Source organism: Peromyscus maniculatus, chromosome 7, assembly GCF_049852395.1.
Source record: "Peromyscus maniculatus bairdii isolate BWxNUB_F1_BW_parent chromosome 7, HU_Pman_BW_mat_3.1, whole genome shotgun sequence".
Lineage (NCBI taxonomy): Eukaryota > Metazoa > Chordata > Mammalia > Rodentia > Cricetidae > Peromyscus > Peromyscus maniculatus.
This window is the reverse complement of record NC_134858.1, coordinates 62,517,066-62,536,058: the sequence shown is the minus strand read 5'-3', so window position 1 is coordinate 62,536,058 and position 18,993 is coordinate 62,517,066. Positions and strand designations below refer to the sequence as shown.

General features: G+C 47.1%; 1 protein-coding gene across 3 annotated transcripts in view; it reads right to left on the bottom strand.

Annotated features, from left to right (window-relative positions):
* Nucleotides 1-14,853: 14,853 nt before the first annotated feature.
* Dpp8 (dipeptidyl peptidase 8) overlaps nt 14,854-18,993 on the bottom strand; it is a 59,091-nt gene continuing 54,951 nt past the window's right edge. For all 3 annotated transcript variants that reach the window (XM_006979340.4, XM_015998028.3, XM_015998027.3), the window contains exon 21: nt 14,854-18,857. In XM_006979340.4, the coding sequence (XP_006979402.1) occupies nt 18,735-18,857 (123 nt within the window). In that variant the 3' untranslated portion in view covers nt 14,854-18,734. The remainder of the gene's footprint in view (nt 18,858-18,993) is intronic.

Here is an 18,993-nt window from a genome sequence, read left to right as displayed (position 1 = left end):
TGGGGGTGTAGTTCCATTATTGGAGAGCTTGCCTAGCATGCATGAAAACCTGGGTTCTGTCCCTAGTAGTGCATGTTCGAACATACCTGTAATCCCAGCACTTGAGAAGCAGAGGCAGAAAGATCTGTGCAGCTTTGGAGCCTGTCCTGGAACTCGCTCTGTAGACCAGGCTGGCCTCGAACTCACAGAGATCCGCCTGCCTCTACCTCCCGCGTGCTGGGATTAAAGGTGTGCTTGGGCTAGTGAGCACACTTACAATGCTCTGAGGTGTCAGTTTAGATTGGAAATCGGGGGTTGGCACACCCTGGCAGGCTTGGTGACACAGGGAGGGTTGACTAGAAAAATCTAGGTAAGTAGAACCCAGGAAGTGTGAGCTGGGCAGTGCATCCAGAACCCAGGAAGTGTGAGCTGGGCAGTGCATCCAGAACCCAGGAAGTGTGAGCTGGGCAGTGCATCCAGAACCCAGGAAGTGTGAGCTGGGCAGTGCATCCAGAACCCAGGAAGTGTGAGCTGGGCAGTGCATCCAGAGCCCAGGAAGTGTGAGCTGGGCAGTGCATCCAGAGCCCAGGCAGTGTGAGCTGGGCAGTGCATCCAGAGCAGGCAATGAGGCCAACAGGGAGGCTGGGGCTGGACGGGAGGGGAGGGAGGCCCTGCACCTTCCCCAAACAGGTGAAGAATATGCTGTGGAATGAAAGTGTAAACAAACCACCACAGTGTGAAGAGGTAAATTCCAAAAGCCACCAAAAAGGTCGTTAACTTTTCTCTATTCCAGTCTCAGCATTGGGGGTGCAGCTCAGGCCGGCGTGTGTGTTTAGAGCATGCCGACCACAGCATCCAAAAGTAAAGAGGGAAAATACAAATGCATTCGTCCACAGACTCAACCTTCCTAACGCACTTTATACAGTTCCTCATGTTGTGGTGTCCCCAACCATGAAATTATTTTGTTGCTACTTCATAACTGTAATTTTGCTACTGTTATGAATTGTAGTGTACACATCTGTGTTTTCCAACGGTCTTAGGCGACCCCTGTGAAAGGGTCACTGCTCTAGGTAGGGAGTAGGAGGGCGGGGGGCGGGGGTGGGGGTGGGGGTGTCAAGAGTGACAAGCTGGCACAGCCAAGCCCAGTATAACTAGAATGTGGTTCTTGTCAGGCCTCTGCAGCCTTGGGTGACTTCTGTCCTCTCTCTGGGTTTTGGCTTATCACTGATGAATGATGCCACCATGCATCATTTTATCTGTTCATCTCCATTCTATCTACTTATTCTTTTAAATACTGAAAAAAATTCTCTGAATGCTACAATTCATTTTCTTTAACAGTCTAGGAAGCTTGCAGACATTGGCTGTTCCTGTGGAATTTCACCTGCGACTGGAAATTCAGGAGCCCCGGGGGAGCGGTCTGCGTGGTGACCTTGTAGATAAAGTCGGTGTGTATTTTAGATGCTAGAGTCGGGGGATCACTCTAAAATTAGCCTCTTTGCTTTGGTTTAGGCCAACTGACTGGGCTCCTCAGCATAGCCTTTATGGCTCCTGATGTTACTGCCTGTTTTCTTTTCCAGCAAATTTATGGCCACCAGCAGTTGACACAGCCCAGGGCCTTCACCGCTACCCGGGTCTCTTCTTCTCCATCCATTACATTCTTAGAAACTTCTGCTTGGATCCCACAGGAACCTGAATGGCTTCCTGGGGTGGGATGCTGACAGCCGGTTAGCTACCTGCATCTGTAGGCAGCAGGTAGTGTTCTCTCCCAGTTTTAGTCTTTAATCAATAAAACAAAACATTCTCTTCTTTTCAAATGGTCTCACAGAAAGCTTCCAAGTATGTGAGGAATGTTCTAGAGGCCAGTGAAGCTCACTACTGTGGAAAGAGGGAGTAAAGGCACAGAGAAGTTAACTCATTTGCTTACGGGTCGGTTGGTCTCACAGTAGGTGCTGGATCAGAGGGACAGAAGGGCAGCTCACATTCCTCAGTGCTCACTCCTGCTCTGCCTTTTAGGGGCTCACCCAGCATCAGGTTACCTCTCTTTGCACTGGCACATTTTCCCCCCCAAGATATGATTTCTCTGTTTAATCCTGGCTGTCCTGGATCTCGCTTTGTAGACCAGGCTGGCCTCGAACTCACAGAGATCCGCCTGCCTCTGCCTCCCGAGTGCTGGGATAAAGGCGTGCGCCACCACCGCCTGGCCACACTGGCACTTTTTGTTTACACATCTGTCCCCACTGCTAGACTGAGAGCCCTTTGAGAGGAAAAGAAAATCTGATTCTTTTGACAATGTCCAGATCCATCGGCGTGAGTCAGTGGGATCAGGATTAGCATTCCAGTTTTGCATTGTGACCTTGGGAAAGGCCTACAACTTCTCTGGGCTTCAGTTTCATTCTCTGGAAAAACAAAAACAAGAACTGGGAGTTTGTGCCTAACCAACATCCTTATCATACAGCGAAGATCCAGTTGAACATGGGGCAATGGCTCCGTGGAGAGAGCGCTTGCCACAAAAGCAGGAGAAGCGGAGCCAGAGCCCGCAGGATGGGAGGCCGAGTATCCATGCCGCTGGCCAGCCAGCTAACCTGGCAAGCGCTTTGGTGAACAGTAAGAGACTCTCACTGTCTCAAACGAGGTAGACAGTGTGACTGGCTCCCAAGTTTGTCCTCTGACGTCAGCAGTTTGTATCACCTGCATCACCGGCTGCTTGGTAAAATGTGTCATTCCTACCAAAGGCCTTACAGTCAGAGAAGCTTGGTTCAGAGCAATGGGCCATACTGGAAGATCAGCTTGTGGGTCAGGAAGGTGAGGAGTCGCTGGGGCCAAGCAGAGTCCTGTCACCAAGATGGAAGCTTCTGGAATGCTGTCTTGCTCATGGCCCAGGACCCGCCACTCTCTCAAGATCCCAGAGGCTGAGTCACAGTCCTCCCCCCACCCAGCATCTGTCATCTCCCAGTGGCTGTGCCTTGCATCCAGGTCCTGGATAGCAGAAGGCTCCCACTGGCAGCTGTGAAGGGGTGGGGTCAGACCGATGGCGGACGGCCAACTTCAGCCTCACAAATCACCGCCAAGCGCCACCTCCTGCACTCCAGTTTGGCCTCACAGCCGCTCGCTCGGAGAGTAAGTCTGGAAAGCCCATGTTAAGTCCGGAACGCCCCAGTGAGGCAAGAAGAGGGGTCGCTCAGAATCACAGCTGCTCACAAGTGAGCCGAGCACTGCCAGATTCCAAGTTGTCTTCTGTTTCCCATGCTCCCGCTCTCCCCCGGGCAAGAAAACTCATCCCCAAGACCTATCCAAAGCCTGCTTTTTGTACTAAGTAGGAACTCAAGCTCAGAAGGAACTCAAATTTCAAGCAAATATTACACTTCCTTGATTTTAAGATGTACCTTCCTCACAAGGTCCTTTCAACGCTGGGGATTGAATCTTGGGCTTTGTACATCAGGCAAGCTCTCTATCACTGAGGCATATCCATAAACTATGTTCATAGGTTAAAAAAAAAAAAAAAGCCGGGCAGTGGTGGCACATGCCTTTAATCCCAGCACTCGGGAGGCAGAGCCAGGTGAGTTTGAGGCCAGCCCGGTCTAGAGAGAGAGATCCAGGACAGGCACCAAAACTACACAGAGAAACCTTGGTTCGAAAAACAAAACAAAACAAAAAAACAATTAAGGGCCCGTGGTATGGTTTGTTGGGTAAAGGGCCTTCTTCCGAAGCCAGAGGACCTGAGTTTGATCCTGTTATGCTCGTGGTAGAAGGAGAAAACTTATTCCTGCAAGTTGTCCTCCAACCCCCACATGCACGCCATGGCATGTGTGTGCAGATACACACACTCAGAAACCAATCCCTCAATCAATAATTGTAAAAAAGAATAGTTAAAATAAATTGGGCATGGTGATCCATGAGATGGCTTAGCAGTTCAGAGACCTGTTGCTCTTCCAGAGAACCTGAGTTCAATTCCCAGCACCCACACAGTGATTCCCAACCATCTGTAACTCGGGTCCCAGGGGATCCAGTGCCGTCTTCTGACCTCCAAGGGCGCAATGCATACAAATGATGCTGTTGTGGAATATTAGTTCAAGAAATGTTACATCCGTTTATGCTGTAGGATATTTGTTTTATGATGCAAAGATGTGTTGCATTCGTTTATGTTGCAGTTGTTTAACTCTGTGAAGCTGTGTTACTTTGCCTGTTTAATACACCTGATTGGTCTAATAAAGAGCTGAACGGCCAATAGCGAGGCAGGAGAGAGAAATAGGTGGGGCTGGCAGGCAGAGAGAATAGAAAGGAAGAGGAGAGCGCAGAGGAGGAATGAGAAAAGCAGAAGGAGAGAGGATGCCAGGGGCAGCCACCCCAGCCACCCAGCCACCCAGCCACCCAGCCACCCAGCCACCCAGCCACCCAGCCAGCTACGGAGTAGGAAGTAAAGAAAGGTATATAGAATAGAGAAAAGCAAAATCCCAGAGGCAAAAGGTAGATGGGATAATTTAAGTTAAGAAAGGCTGGTTAGATGGGGGCTGAAGAGATGGCTCAGAGGTTACGAGCACTGACTGCTCTTCCAGAGGTCCTGAGTTCGATTCCCAGCAACCACATGGTGGCTCACAGCCATCTGTAATGAGATCTGATTCCCTCTTCTGGCTTACAGGCAAACTTGCAGAAAGAACACTGCTTATATAATAAACAAAATAAATCTTAACAAAAAAAAAAAAAAAAAAAAAAAGAAAGAAAGGCTGGTTGGAAATAAGCCAAGCTAAGGTGGGGCATTTATAAGAAAGAATAAGTCTCTGTGTATTTATCTGGGAGCTGGGTAGAGGGCTCTTAAAGAGCAAAGAGTAAAAAAAAAATCCCAACTACACGATGTGCAGATATACATACAGGTAAATCACTCATACACATAAAATAAAAAAAATAAATACATCTAAAAAAAAAAAGCCATTCTGAAACAGTGCTAAAATTCCTATGGAGACACAAAGGAGCCTGAAGAGCCAAAGCAGTCCTGAACCAAAGGACATAACTGAAGGGAGGCGTGGGAGCAGCTGACTCTAAAACACCACACGCCATGGCCATAGTTGTTATTTTCTTAATACTATTTTAATTTACTCTTTGAGAATTGGATACATGCTTACATTGTAAAAATTTTAAATTTATTTATTTATGCTATGTGTTTTGTGTGTATGTATGCCTGGTGTCCTTGGAGTCCAGAAGAGGACATTGGATCTCCAGGAACTGGAGTTACAGACAGCTGTAAGCTGCCTTGAGAGTGCTTGGAATTGAACCTGGGTCCTCTGGAAGAGCAGCGGGTGCTCTCAAGCCCTAGGCCATCACTCCAGCCCTATACAATGCATTTTGATCATACCCACCCACTGCTCTCCCCAACTCCTCTCAACACATCCCCTCCCAACTTCATGTCTTTTTCTTTTTTTTAATAACCCACTGGTCCAATTATTGTTGACCATATGAGGATGGGTATGGAGTCATCCACCAGAGAATGGGCAATCTACTGTTGGCCACACCCCCAAAGAAAACTGACTCTCCCTTACTCAGCAGCCATCAACTGCCAATGTCTCTTCAGCTGGGGTGGGGCCTCCACAGTCCATGCTGGATTTAAGATTTCTTGTTTATGTGTACGAGTATTTTGCTTGTATGTAAGTCTGTGTACCATTGCATGCTTTGTGTCTGTGAGGGTCAGAAAAAGGTGTCAGGTCCCCAGGAACTGGAGTTACAGTTATTAGCCATCATGGGGGTGCTGGGGATCAAACCTGTGTTTTCTGGAAGAGCAACAGTGCTCATAACCCCTGAGCCATCTCTCCAGATGCCAAGCTGAAATTTTCTCTACCACCCCTTCCTTTTTGTTTTGTTTTGTTTTCTTTGCGACAGGGTTTCTTTGTGTAGCCTTGGCTGTCCTAAAACTAACTAGCTCTGTAGACCAGACTGGTCTTGAACTCACAGAACTCCTCCTGCTTCTGTCTTCCAAGGCTGGGATCCAAGGTGTGCGCCTCCACCTCCCGGCTCAAGTTAAGAGTTTAACTGGCTTGATCTAGTACATATAAGGACAGCTGTGTGAGTTCCTGAGTGCATCCGTATGCCGTGTCCAGAGCAGAGCACTACACAGCATCCTCTCCATCCTCCGGTTCTTACATTCTTCTGCTCTTCTTCCAAAATGGTCCCTGAGCCTTGAGGAAATGGGGTTTGGAGTGGATGTTACATTTAGGGTTGAGTCTCCACACTGAACCAGTTATGAGTCTCTGCTCTAACTCCTACCCACTGCAAAAAGAAGTTTCTCTGGGGCTGGAGAGATGGCTCAGCCGTTAAAGGCTAGGCTCACAACCAAATATATAAGAAGTTTCTCTGGCCAGTGCTGAGAGCAGTGCAAGCCTCTCTCTCTCTCTCTCTCTCTCTCTCTCTCTCTCTCTCTCTCTCTCTCTCTCTCTCTCTCTCTGTGTGTTTAAAAGATATTTAGAAGGCAGTTTGAAAACATGACAGCTTAGTAAAATCAATAGTAGGTTTCTTCCTAGGGTTTAGGGACATATGTTTTAGAACATGGTTTTGCTGTATATTTCAGACTGGTCTTGAACTCACTATCCTCCTGCATCAACTTTCCAAGTGCTGAGATTACAGGTGCACATCACCATGCTTGGCTGATATTCCCCCCCCCAACGCACTGTGTGTGTGTGTGTGTGTACATGACATGTGTGTAGGCACTTGTGCCACAGGGGACATGTGGAGGTCAGAGAACAGCTCTTTGGGGTCAGTTCTCTCCTTACATCTTTACGTGGGCTCAGTTGAACTCAGGTTGCCCGGCCTGCACAGCTTCATCACCTGAGCCGCCCTGAAGGCCTTCCACCTTATATTTTGAGACAGGGTCCCTTAGTGAACTGCCTGGCTTCTTATGCGGGCGGTGGGGATTTGAACTCAGGTCTTCATGATCACACAGCGGGTACTTTACCCATCAAGCCATCTCTCCAGCTCAGTTTTTGGCTTTTTCATTTACCCTGTTTTCCCCAGTCATCCATGAACAAAAGCCCGGCTGCTCGGGCTGGAGACCCGGGGCCCTCACTCTCTGTGGTCCACCCAGATGCCTTCACTTTGGCATTGGATCTGCTCATCTAGCTTGGTAGAGCACTGGGAGGCAGAGGCAGGTGGAGTTCGAGGCCAGCCTGGTCTACAAAGCAAGTTCCAGGACAGCCAGCACTACACAGAGAAACCTTGTCTTAAAAAACAAACACACAAACAAAAACAAAAAAGAAAAAAGATTGATTTACTTTTATGTTTTATGTGTATGATTTTTGCCTGCATGTGCATGCCTATGTCCGTGGAGGCTAGAAGAGTCTGTTGCATCCCTTGGAACCGAGTTAGAGACAGTTGTGAGCTGCCATGTGGGTGCTGGGACTTTAACCCAGGTCCTCTGGGAGAGCAGCCAGTGCTCTTAACCACTGAGCCACATCCCCAGCCCCACAGATACACTTTCATGCCTCTCCTTCTCTCTCCCCTTCCCCCCTCCTGGCATGGTTAAGGTGAAATCACTTCCCAGCATGTCTCAGCTCCTCCGCGAAGCAGTAGATGGGCCTCTCTTGAAGAACGTGCGAACATCTTCAACCGGTCCACCTCAGAGGCTCTTTACTCTGGCTGTGCTTTAAGACCACTTGGGGAATTTATAGAAATTAAACGATGGCAGGACCCTCCTCTTTGTTTTGATGTAATCGATCCCAGGAAGAACTCAGACATTCATGTTTTTTAAAAGCTCCCCAGGCAACCGTAACAGCAAGCAGGCTGAGGAAAGCACTCCTCTTGGCTTAAAGCCTCAGTGGGACAAAATGAGAAAGGATCCCGGTGCTCTGTTCTGTTGATCTCAGTGTCTGTTCTCCTACTAAGCCCGTGCTATGCTGGTTACTATTGCTATGCTGTGTTGAGATCAGATACCACAGTGCCTCCAGCTTTGTTCCTTTTTTCAACTACTTTGTGTGTGTGTGTGTGTGTGTGTGTGTGTGTGTGTGTGTGTGTGCATGCTTGAGGAGGCCAGAGGTCAACCTCGGGTTGTGTGTGTTGCATGTACATATGGGATGCGGGTGTGCATACCTATGTGTATTCACACAAGGGCCAGAGTAAAGCTTTGGGTGTTTTTCTCTACCATTCTTTCTCATTGATTCCAGAATCTCATCGTTTTGGCTAGGCTGGCCAGCCAGAGAGATCTCAGGATCTGCCTGTTTCTACCCCTAATTCTGGGATTACAAGTGTGCATTGCCATGCCCAGCTGTTTATGTGGGTCCTAGGGATTTGAACTCAGGTCCTCATGCTCTACAAGTGCCCTTAGCCACGAAGTCATCTCAGTGGTTTTAGAGACAAGATCTTTTGTTGGCCTGGAGCTCACCAAGTAGGCTATGCTGGCTTCCATTGAGCCCCAGAAACCCACCTGGTTCTGCCTCCCGGTGCTGGGGTTACAAGTGTTGTACCACTATGCGGGATTTTTCACATGGGTTCTGGGGAGTTTATGCAGGTCCTCACGCTTGCATAGCAAGGTATATTGGATTGTATCAATTACTTTTCAGCAGATGGCTTTTTGTTGTTTTTGAGGCAGGGTTTCTCTACATAGCCCTGGTTGTCTTGGATCTCACTCTGAAGACCAGGCTGGCCTTGAACTCAGAGATCCACCTGCCTCTGCCTCCTGAGTGCTGGGATCAAAGGTGTGCGCCGCCGCCGCCGCCGCCGCCGCCGCCGCCGCCGCCGCCGCCACCACCACCACCACCCAGATCAGCAGCTTTTGAGATGACTGTGTGTATTTTTTTCCTAGTGCTAGAGATCGAACCTCTTACCACTGAACTGTATTTCATAAGGAACTGATTATTTTATTCTTCATCCTGTTAGACAATTTGCGTACATTGAGTCATCCTTGCAGCCCTTGGATAAATTCAGCTTGATCGGAGTAAAGGACCTTTCTGTGTGCTGTAGTGCTCAAGTTGCTGAATTTTATAGCTTTTGTACATACTTTGCATCTGTCTTCCTTAGGATATTGGTTCAGAGTTTTCTTTTCCTGTTGTTAATAGAGATCCCAGAAATAAATGCATATATCTGCAGCCAACTGGTGACAGAGACATAAAGAAGAATAACAGAGAAAGGACAGCATTTTCAATAAATAAAGAAAATCAAATGTATCAAATACTCGGTACAAAAACCAGCTCAAAATGATCAAAGTTCTAAATGTAAGACCTAAAACTGTGAAACTACTAAAATAAACACAGGAGCCATTGTTCAAGGCTTTGATATAGAGCTGGGTATAGTGGCACATGCCTGTAATCCTAGCACTTGGGAGACTGAGACAGGAGGACTGTGAGTTGGAAGCCAGTCTGGGCTACACAGTGAGATCCCGTCTACACAGTGAAATCCCGTCTCAAAACTAAGCAAAACAAAACAAAACAAAACAAACAAAGCCCCAAAACCCAGGGGCTGAAGAGATGGCTCAGTGGTTAAGAGCACTAGCAGCTCTTTCAGAGGACCCAGCACTCATATGGCAGCTCACAACTGTCTGTAACTCCAGTCCCAGGAGATCCGACACCCTCACACAGACATAGATGCAAAACACCAATGCATATAAAAAAAATCCCAAACCACAACTTCCTTTCTAGAAAATAAAAAGCAGGGCTAGAGAGATGGCTCAGCAGTTAACAGCACTTATTCCTCTTGCAGAGGACCAGAGTTCGGTCCCCAGCACCCATTCAGTAACTAACCACCACTGGAACTCCAATGTCAGGAGATCTGACACTCTCTTCTAAACTCCCTGGGCACTAGGCACACACATAGAGCATGGGTGTGTGCACACACAGACAGACTTGTACACACACACACACACACACACACACACACACACACACACACGCCACAGGCAAAACACTCATATTAGTACTTTTCTATTGCTATGATAGAACACCATGACCAAAGCAACTTATAGATGAGTTTATTTTGGGCTTATAGTTCGAGTCCGTCACCATCACAGGCAGGAGCATGGCAGCAGGAACGCAGACATGGTGGCTAGAGCTGCACCTGGGAGCTCGTGTCTCCACCCACAGGCGGGAGGCAGACAGAGTGCACTCAAATAGCACCACTTGGGGTTCGAAACCTCAAAGCCCACCCCCAGTGACATATTTCCTCCACAAGGTCATACCTCCTAAACCTACCCAAACAATGTCACCAACTGGGGACAAAGTACTCAGATGCCTAAGACTATGGGGGACATCTCATTCAAACCATTCGTATATATTTAAAAAAATTACAAAACCCAAACAAACAAACAAACAAACAAAACAAAACAAGTGGCTAACAAATTCGTGAAAGCACTCAGTATAATTAGCTACCAGGGAAAGGCAAAACTCTACCATCACCTTAGTCTAACAGATGTCATCAAAACAACAGAACAGTGCTGACGGCTATGTGGAGAAGAAATGCCAGAATGTAGCCTGGGGCCCAACACTACCTACTGAACACAGCCCCAGCCCTCCCCTTTGCTTTTTATTAACTTCAGTGTGTGTGTGTGTGTGTGTGTGTGTGTGTGTGTGTGTGTGTGTGTGTGTGTGTGTGTAATGCCACGGTTCATGTAAGGCGGTCAGAGGACAATCTTTAGGCAACAGCTCTCTCCTTCCATCACGTTAGCCCCCAGTTTGAACTCAGGTCACCTGGCCTGGAGGCAAGCACCTTTGCCTGCTGAACCATCTCAGTGGCCCATGTGTTTATTACCTGGAAAATTCTGGTAGTAAACATCTAGCAAGTGATTCCTCCTTGTGTGACTCCACAGAAGCCTGAGGAGAAGCCAGCCGGCGTAGGAATGCTAGCTCCAGGGTCTGTAAGCCAACTAGAGAGAGAAAGGCAGTAGGAAGTCGTGGCATAAAATGAAGTACTGACTCCGAGTTAACATCACTGGATCCTCCAACGCTGGCTGCAGCAGGCGCTTTCTGGGCAGGGCCTGCTGAGGAAGGGTTTATCATGGTCACCTCACACCCAGGACGCAGAGGGTCAGGATGTCGTAGAACCACGTCCAAACACCTCAAACCAGCAGGGAGCAAAGGTGCACTGCTGGGAAGCTAATGTGGGGGCCATTCTGCTTCTCCACCTCTCTTGGGCAGCAATCCCAAACCCCATACAGGCCAAGAGTTCTGATGGAGACCCACGCTGACTGAAAGTGGGAAGCCTCAAGCGCCTCCACAGGTGCTGAGGAGAGGGGAGATGAAGCCAGGCCAGACGACACAATTCTTCCCGAGCCCCCTCCCACGGCCTGTGACAAAGTCTGGCTACATTGCCCAAGCTTCCTCAAAATCTTGTGCTCCATTGGCCTCCTACCTCGGCCTCCTGAGTGGGACCATGGTGCACACCACCATATCCACTGGATCTTAGTTAACTTGTGTTGTTGCTAATGTGGAGACAGGTCTTGTCGTATCTGGTCTCCAACTTGCGACCTAACTGCCTCTGTCTCCCCAGTGTTGTGGATAAAGGTATGCACCATCATGCCCTGCTCAGATGTATTTATTTATTTATTTATTTATTTATTTATTTATTTATTTATTTATTTATTTATAGACAGGGTTTCTCTGTGTAACCGTCTTGGAATTCTTTCCATACACCAGGCTGGCCTTGAACTCATAGGGATCTGCCTGCCTCTGCCTCCCAGGGTGCTGGGATGAAAGGTGTGCACTGCCACGCCCAACTGGGTTTATTTTAATTATGTGTTTATGTGCGGGTTTGTCCATGTGAATGGAGGTACCTGAGGAGTAAAGGAGAGGGCGTTGCATCCCCTGGAGCTGAAGTTAGAGCTGAAGTCAGCTGCCTGATGTGGGTTCTCTTGTCAGAGCAGTATATACTCTGCATATACACCACTGAATCAGCTCTCCAGCCCACCCCCTCTTTTCTTTTGAGGTGCAAGAGATTGGGCTTTGGGTCTAGCAGACAAGCGCTTTATCACCGAGTCCCATTCCCAGCCCTCAATGAGAGTCCTGTCCTTTGCTTTGTTTTTGTTACACAGGGTCTTACTATGTCGTGTGGCTGGCCTTGTGGTGATCCTCTTGCTTCGGCCTGCTGAGTGCTGTGATTACAGGTATTCTACAGTCCTCACCCTCACCATTGATGAGAGTCTTGAACATGAAGTGCACCATGGGCTGGCTCGGGAAGTGGGGTAGTGCTGGGGGTTAAGCAGGAGAGTGAATTAGCTCACCTCTCGGAATGGAGGGTCCTAAGGAAGGTTTGTGGGTGGGAGGTACAGCTGCTTCTGAGAGCCTGCTCCTTCAGCCTTTTCATGGCCTAACAGGCCTGCCATGTGACTGCTGCGAAATATTTGCTGAATCAAAGTTCAGACACGCTTCCTTAAAGCTGCCTGAGGTTCTTTTCTTCACCCCCATCAGCCTAGTGGGAGAGCTGCTGTAGGTATCCTGCATGAGACAAGACTACCATGGGGCAGGGGTTGGTGGAAGGGATGGAAGGGATGAGGAGGAATGGGCTGGACTACAGAGACAATTAATTCAAAGCAGTTAACTGGCAAGGCCAACATCACAGAGCATTAGACTGAATTGTACACGGTAACAGTCCTATGCAAGTGTAGGGATATTTATGACCATGTGCTCCTTAACTAAGCCTACACAGACAACATACTTCATAGAAGAGCCACATGGCTTCAAGAAAGGACTGCACCCACACTTGAGTAGATTGTTAAACAAGACCACCTAACCAGGCCCCTTCTCCAAGGAGGTGTGTGTGTGTGTGTGTGTGTGTGTGTGTGTGTGTGTGTGTTCCTGGCACTTGCTTGGGTCCGCTAAGTTGGTAGTTTCCCTAAACTTCTCTCTCAAGAACTCAAGTCTAGAAGACAGTTTAGAGATGGCATGCTTCAGGAAGAAGCAAACAGCAACCTTGACAATCCCAGTGCCTGTGTCATGGCTGAAATCTGTATTTCCCCGGGGCAGCTTGTTTTCTGAATGGCAAAGTCAGGACATCAGATCTGTGGGCGGCCAGGCTGAGGAGCACTTAAATCCCAGCAATTCCTGACCACAGGAGCCCCCAAGTGGAGCCACACTCTGATTAGAAGATTCTCACACTGCTGCTGCTTTAACTGTGCCCGCTGTATGCACTGAGTGGGTGGGGTCAGGCCAGACACCAGTGGAAAGGGTTTCCAGGCCAGGTATTTGCTCCAGTGACTGTGGAAGTTGTGGCCACTGGATGCCTCTAATACCTCCAACCTAGCATGCAGGCTGGCCGGAAGCTGCTTTCTGATCAGAAGTCAGTCTAGGCTGACTTAAAGGCTAGGTAGTTTCTGTCATGGCACCACAAATAGATTATGTGCACATTCAGACCCAAATCCTGGTAGTGGGGCCAGGGAGGTGGCTCAGTTAAAAGCACATGTCACCAAGTCTAGTGACTGGAATCTGATCCCCAGAATCCACATGTTGAAGACTCAGAACCAACGTCCAGAAGTTGCTCTCTGCATCCACATGCACACCCACACAATAGACAAATAAATGTAATAATAATAATAATAATATTTTCTTTAGGGCTGGGCTGGGCCTGGCCAGTGATTTCTGGCTACAATCTCAATAGATAATTCTGGTGTGTCTCAATTTACTCTAGTGTCATATCTTTTTTTTTTTTCCCCAAAAGTCCTAACTGGCCTGGAATTCACTATGTAGATCAGGCTGGCCTCAAATTCACAGAAACATGCCTGTCTCTGTCTCCCGAGTCTGAGATTAAAGGTGTTAATCACCACACTCAGCCTACGATTTCTTGTGTGTGAGAATGACATGGTGAAAAGTCCAGGAAATACTAATTATACAATTACTTTACTTTTACATTTTAGTTTACGTGCACTATATGTATGAGTGTCCTGCCTGAATTTATGTGAACCATGTATGTGATCTGTGCTAGAGGTGGTACGAAGAGGACTCTGGATGCCCTGGAACTGAAGTTACAAATGGTTATTAACTGCTATGTGAGTGTTAGGATTTGAACCCAGGTCTCCTGGAAGAGCAGCAAGTGCTCCTAACTTCTGAGTCATCTCTCTAACCCCAAACTACCTTATTTAGAGATAATTTTTATCCCTAATTTTCATATACAAAAGACCCTAATATAGTCATGGTTGGTTTATCCTGTTTGTTCATGTGATGTTTTATACATAACTACAGAGAGCCACAGAATCCAGACAAACTGTGTTCTGGAACATCGACAAACTCAACTTGCTGTTAAAAATCAGAATTGCTGGCTTAGGGCTATAGCTCAGAGGCTGAATACTTGCCTAGCACGCCGGAGGCCCTGTTTGTACCACACCTGGGAAGATAAGGATGGCAAAACCTTCAGAATGGTCAAAGAGAAAAGCACTCCACAGGACTGGGGAGATGGCTCAGCAGGTAAAGGTGCTTGCTGCCACACCTGCTAACCTGAGCTCAGTCCCTGGCACCCACAGGGTGGAAGGAGAGAACCACTCCTACAAGTCATCCTCTGACCTCCACACTCATACCATGGCACACATAAGTGTAACTTAAAAATGAAAGCATCACACTAAACTCTCTTAGGACGTTCAGAACCTGCAGAAACCCCTATCAATTGCTAGTGATATACAGAAGCCCCCAGTTGTTCACGGGGTATCTGTTAGTTCCTGGCTCCGAGCACTCTCTGCCCTGGCATCTGGGCTGAGGGCTTCTGGAAAGCTCGGGCAGGTACTGAGCAGCGCTCTGCACACCTCCCACTCAGTACAGATGGTCAGTGTTTGTACTAGAACTCCCCCACAGCCCTGCACCTCCACCCCAGCATCTCCATTCTCTGCAGCACATGACCTTGTGTGGCTGCACTCCACAGGTGTGAGTCATCAAAGCGAAGGCTGTAGAGATGGGGAGGAGGAAGGGGAAGGAACACTGAAGTCAGTTCATTTCAGCAGCATCTTTATTGCAACCAAGAACCTGTAATAAAATGCAGCGAAACTAATGCTTCACATCACACGATTAAAAGCCATGGGGCTGAAACTGAGGAGACCCATATGCTTACTGGAGAGAGACATGCAGATCATGTACAGGTCAGCGCTGGAACAGCAGGCACTTTATGCGCTAAAATTAAAGACCCTCCCCATTCCAACTGTGCTGAAAACAACATAGCTTTGTATTAGGATTACTTAAAACCAAACATGCAAACACAGCTCTGTGTCTGCAGGGACTTCCGGAACAACTGTCTAGAGCCGAGCACCTTCCTTGCACTAACAGTAGGGGGCAGACAGAAGAGGAGGGGTGGGGCTGGGAAGGGAGCAGTTGGGGATGTTTCCAGTTCCCTTCCATCTGCTGGGAGAGGACGCTCTCACATTACATAGTTTAGACCAGGCTGAGGCTCTTGTAGCTCTAAGATGGGCTCCTGGGTCTATGCAAGCACTCTGTGTCCCTATCTCCCAAGGCACCAAGGAAGAAATTTAGTGTAATTATTTCAGTTAACTTTGGAATGTCACACATTCATCAGAAGTACTGCTTCATTAATAAGCATGCTTAGCACTGAGTAAGACAGGTAAAATTAACCATTTTTTTGTGGTTTCCTTTAAAATGTCTTATAGGAATATATTAACAAACACTTCTTTTAAAAATCTGCCTTTCTTAAATACTACACACCTACCATGAGGCAGGCCACGGATGGAGCCTGGTTCTGAGTACTAACCAAATGTGGGGTCTCAGGTGTGTTTTTCTCTCTAGAACACAGTCTTTTCCCCCAGCATACAAGAACACTGGGTTATGTTAAAGATTTGTTCCAGCTGGAAAACTTTTGATTCTGTAACTATGTTGGCTCTGACTGGAATCAACCCACCTGTAAGAGAACCATGTGGTAAAGGCAGGAAACACCTGAACAAAAACATACACCCCCTCTCCCGCCTTCCTCTGTGGCTCATGGCTTTAAAGGGCCAGATGTGCATCATGAAGCATCTTCCTGTGTGAGGCTTTGGGAGTCAGGAATGGGAAAAGCCATTCTCCCTTCAATAGAGTTACTTGCTCCTGCTTCTGCAAGAAGAGGTCAACAGTTATCACAGACGAGCAGTTTTCCTGACTACTGTTTTGGGTTCGTAACAATCATCCAATGTAAAGTCACACATTGTCTGACTCCAACCCCGTTCTTTACAGACAGTTTCTTAAAGCAGTCTACAGTGCCCTGACCCGAAGTACCCAGGAAGCTTGCTGTGCTAGAAATGCATATTCCTGGTCTCCACCCAAACTGACGGAGCCCATGCCTCTGCAAGAGGTTCAAGACTTCATTTCTTGAGCTCAGGGTCCTGGATGAACCTGAGTCCTGCTGCTCTGGATGCTGAGTACACTTGTCACCAAGTGAAAACCCACTCAGATGTGTAACGAGTGCTTCTCGGCGCCCATCAAACTCCTAGTTTCACCGACTCTTGCTTTCTCATCGACACCCACAGTCAGACAATTGCTCCAGCTAACCGACGGCTGTCACACTGGTGTAGACAAGCAAACCCAGTCAGTCAAGCCACCTTTGTGCAAGGGAGCAAAGCACTTTCCTCCTTAGAGAAGTGGGATGACATTTAAATGACACGGTAATGCATGCGTTCCTGTGACAGCAGCAGAGACGGCAAGAAGAATGTGGGGGAAGTGAGGTCTCTCAGGCTTGTTTGCATAAAATAGGAGATGTCTTGTTACAAAGCAAACTGAAGGGTGAGAGATTTCAAAAGGGTAGTGAGAGCTACTTTATGTCACTCCTACTTAGAATGTAAGAGCAGCCCTTGGAGGCTAGTTGGTCCAGCAAATACCACCCTCAACAGTCAAGACAGATACTTAAGTCATGAGGGAAATACTTTGTGGGGGAAGGAAAGTTACCCAAATTAGTTTAATTTAACTTTGAAAAATATAAACAAATTTTGGCACGAGAAAATGTCATAAGCAAGAAAATCAAAATAGATAGACAATAAGAAAAAATGTGGACTCTATCATACAACATAAATACACAGCCAGCGGATACCAGCCCTCCCTTTCCGAGGACAGAAGCCCATGGTCACCTGTTATTCCCAGGCTTCCTGAGCCGCCCACCTCTGATCCGACTGCTATCATCCTCACTAATGCAGATTGCTCTTGGGAAGGGACCTGCTGTGGCAGGCAGAAAGAAACACAGCAAGTTTTCTTGGAGTGATTTTTAAATTACTGTAACTTCCTAAACACTGGAGTTTGTGATTAAAAAGGGTCAAACCCACAGGTGCCTGGCTCCAATGGGACCCATCTAATACTGGAAGGCCCTAAAGGGCAGACACCAACCAGCACTTGAAAGCTAGTGTGTTCCTAAACCAGGAGAATGTCATGGCCGAGTAAAAAATCTGTCAGCTAGGCTTTCAATGCTGAGAGCGCCATGGTTTGTCAGGGATTAGCTTACAGCAAAGAAGTGGTCTGGAAACTTTTTATTTTAAGCTAGCGATATCTAAATTACATTCAAATAAAAAGGTTAGCTGGGTTGTAGTGGTGCACACCTTTAATCCCAGCACTCAAGAGGCAGAGGCAGGTGGATCTCTGAGCCTGATCTACTGAGTGAATTTCAGGATAGTCAGGGCTACTTTACAATGAAACCCTCTCTTGAAAAACCAAAAAACAAACACACAAACAAGTTAAAATGTAGATTTGTAAGGTTTCTAAAGTGGAAAGGAAAATAACGAAAGCTGGAATTATAAAAGTTCTCCTCTGAATGTTGTCCTGTAGCTGTGCCGGCAAAGCCTAACTTCCTGGTTGTGGTTCCCAGCCACTCAGGGAGTTGACACTGACCCAGCTTTTCTCATGAGTATTTCTGCTGAACTATTTCTGCCCAGTTCTTAAGCAGAGATTTGCTGCCTCCTTTCTCGTCATTCCCTGCACCAGGGTCTCCCCATTCCCACCGTAACCCTTCTACCTCCTGGAAACTCTGGACCACTTTAGTAAAGGAAAGGCCAAATGAAAATGGGCAGCATTACATTTTCAGAATACAAATGAATGTATACATTTTCTGTTCCTAAAAGGAGAAAAAAAAACTTGCCTGCTAATTTTCAAGCTCTCAAATAATTTGCCTGAATTTTTTTTTGCCTGTAATTGCCAAGATCATGAGACTTGTGACTAGACTCATGTGACACAGTTCCTTGTCTTTGTGTGAAAGGAAACCCCACTCCATCGTATCAAAGAAAGAGGAGAATTATTTATACTAGATGCTGTTTAAATTGGTTAAAAACTTGTCAGAGCCCAAGTAAGTGTCTTTAGGAGGTCACTAAGTTATCCTTGAAAAATCATTAATGACTGGGAAAGTCATAAGCTTAATAGTAATTAGTTCATGACATGCTGGATACACCCCAAGTGACGAAGCATAAGCTACTCAATTAGACGGAAGTGCTATCGAATCCATAACTAGTCAGAGATCCTGGAACTGAACCAAACCAACCACTACTATCATCATATTTTTAACAAACTCAGAGTATACTGTAAAATCCACTAATGAAGTCCAGAAGGCTTATGCTGCTAGTAAAGGTGAACACAGGCTAGTGTGAATATGTGGCGCTGGTGCCTTGCTTCTTCCAGTATCCTCGTGGTACTGCTCAATCTCTTGGAAATACGTCACTCAGTTCTGTGTGCATGGTTAAGGTATTAGATTACTATCCATTAACTGCAGATTTCTGCATGGCACCAAATTTACTCTCAGAAGTAGGTCTTACATGGCAGGTACCAAAGTACGATTACCAACTCTGGCTTCTCTACTGACTAACCCTCCTTGTTTGGTTAGACAGTGCATACCGCATTCTACACAAGTCAGAGTTAGATCACTTTCAGAGCAGCAATACGTGATCCAAGGTTCTCCTGAAGGTAGTGCAACAGGTGCAGTTCATAATGCTCTCCGGACTCAGGGACTCTGATGCTGTGCCTCTCCTGAGGGTAGATCTTCACAACAAAGAGCAGAGGCAAGAAGAGAAAGTTTAGTGATGCTCCTCTTTCCAAAACTTTCTGGACATTGTCATTTATTTATATATTGTTTTTTAAGACTGGATTTCATGTAGCCCAGGCTGAACTAAAAACT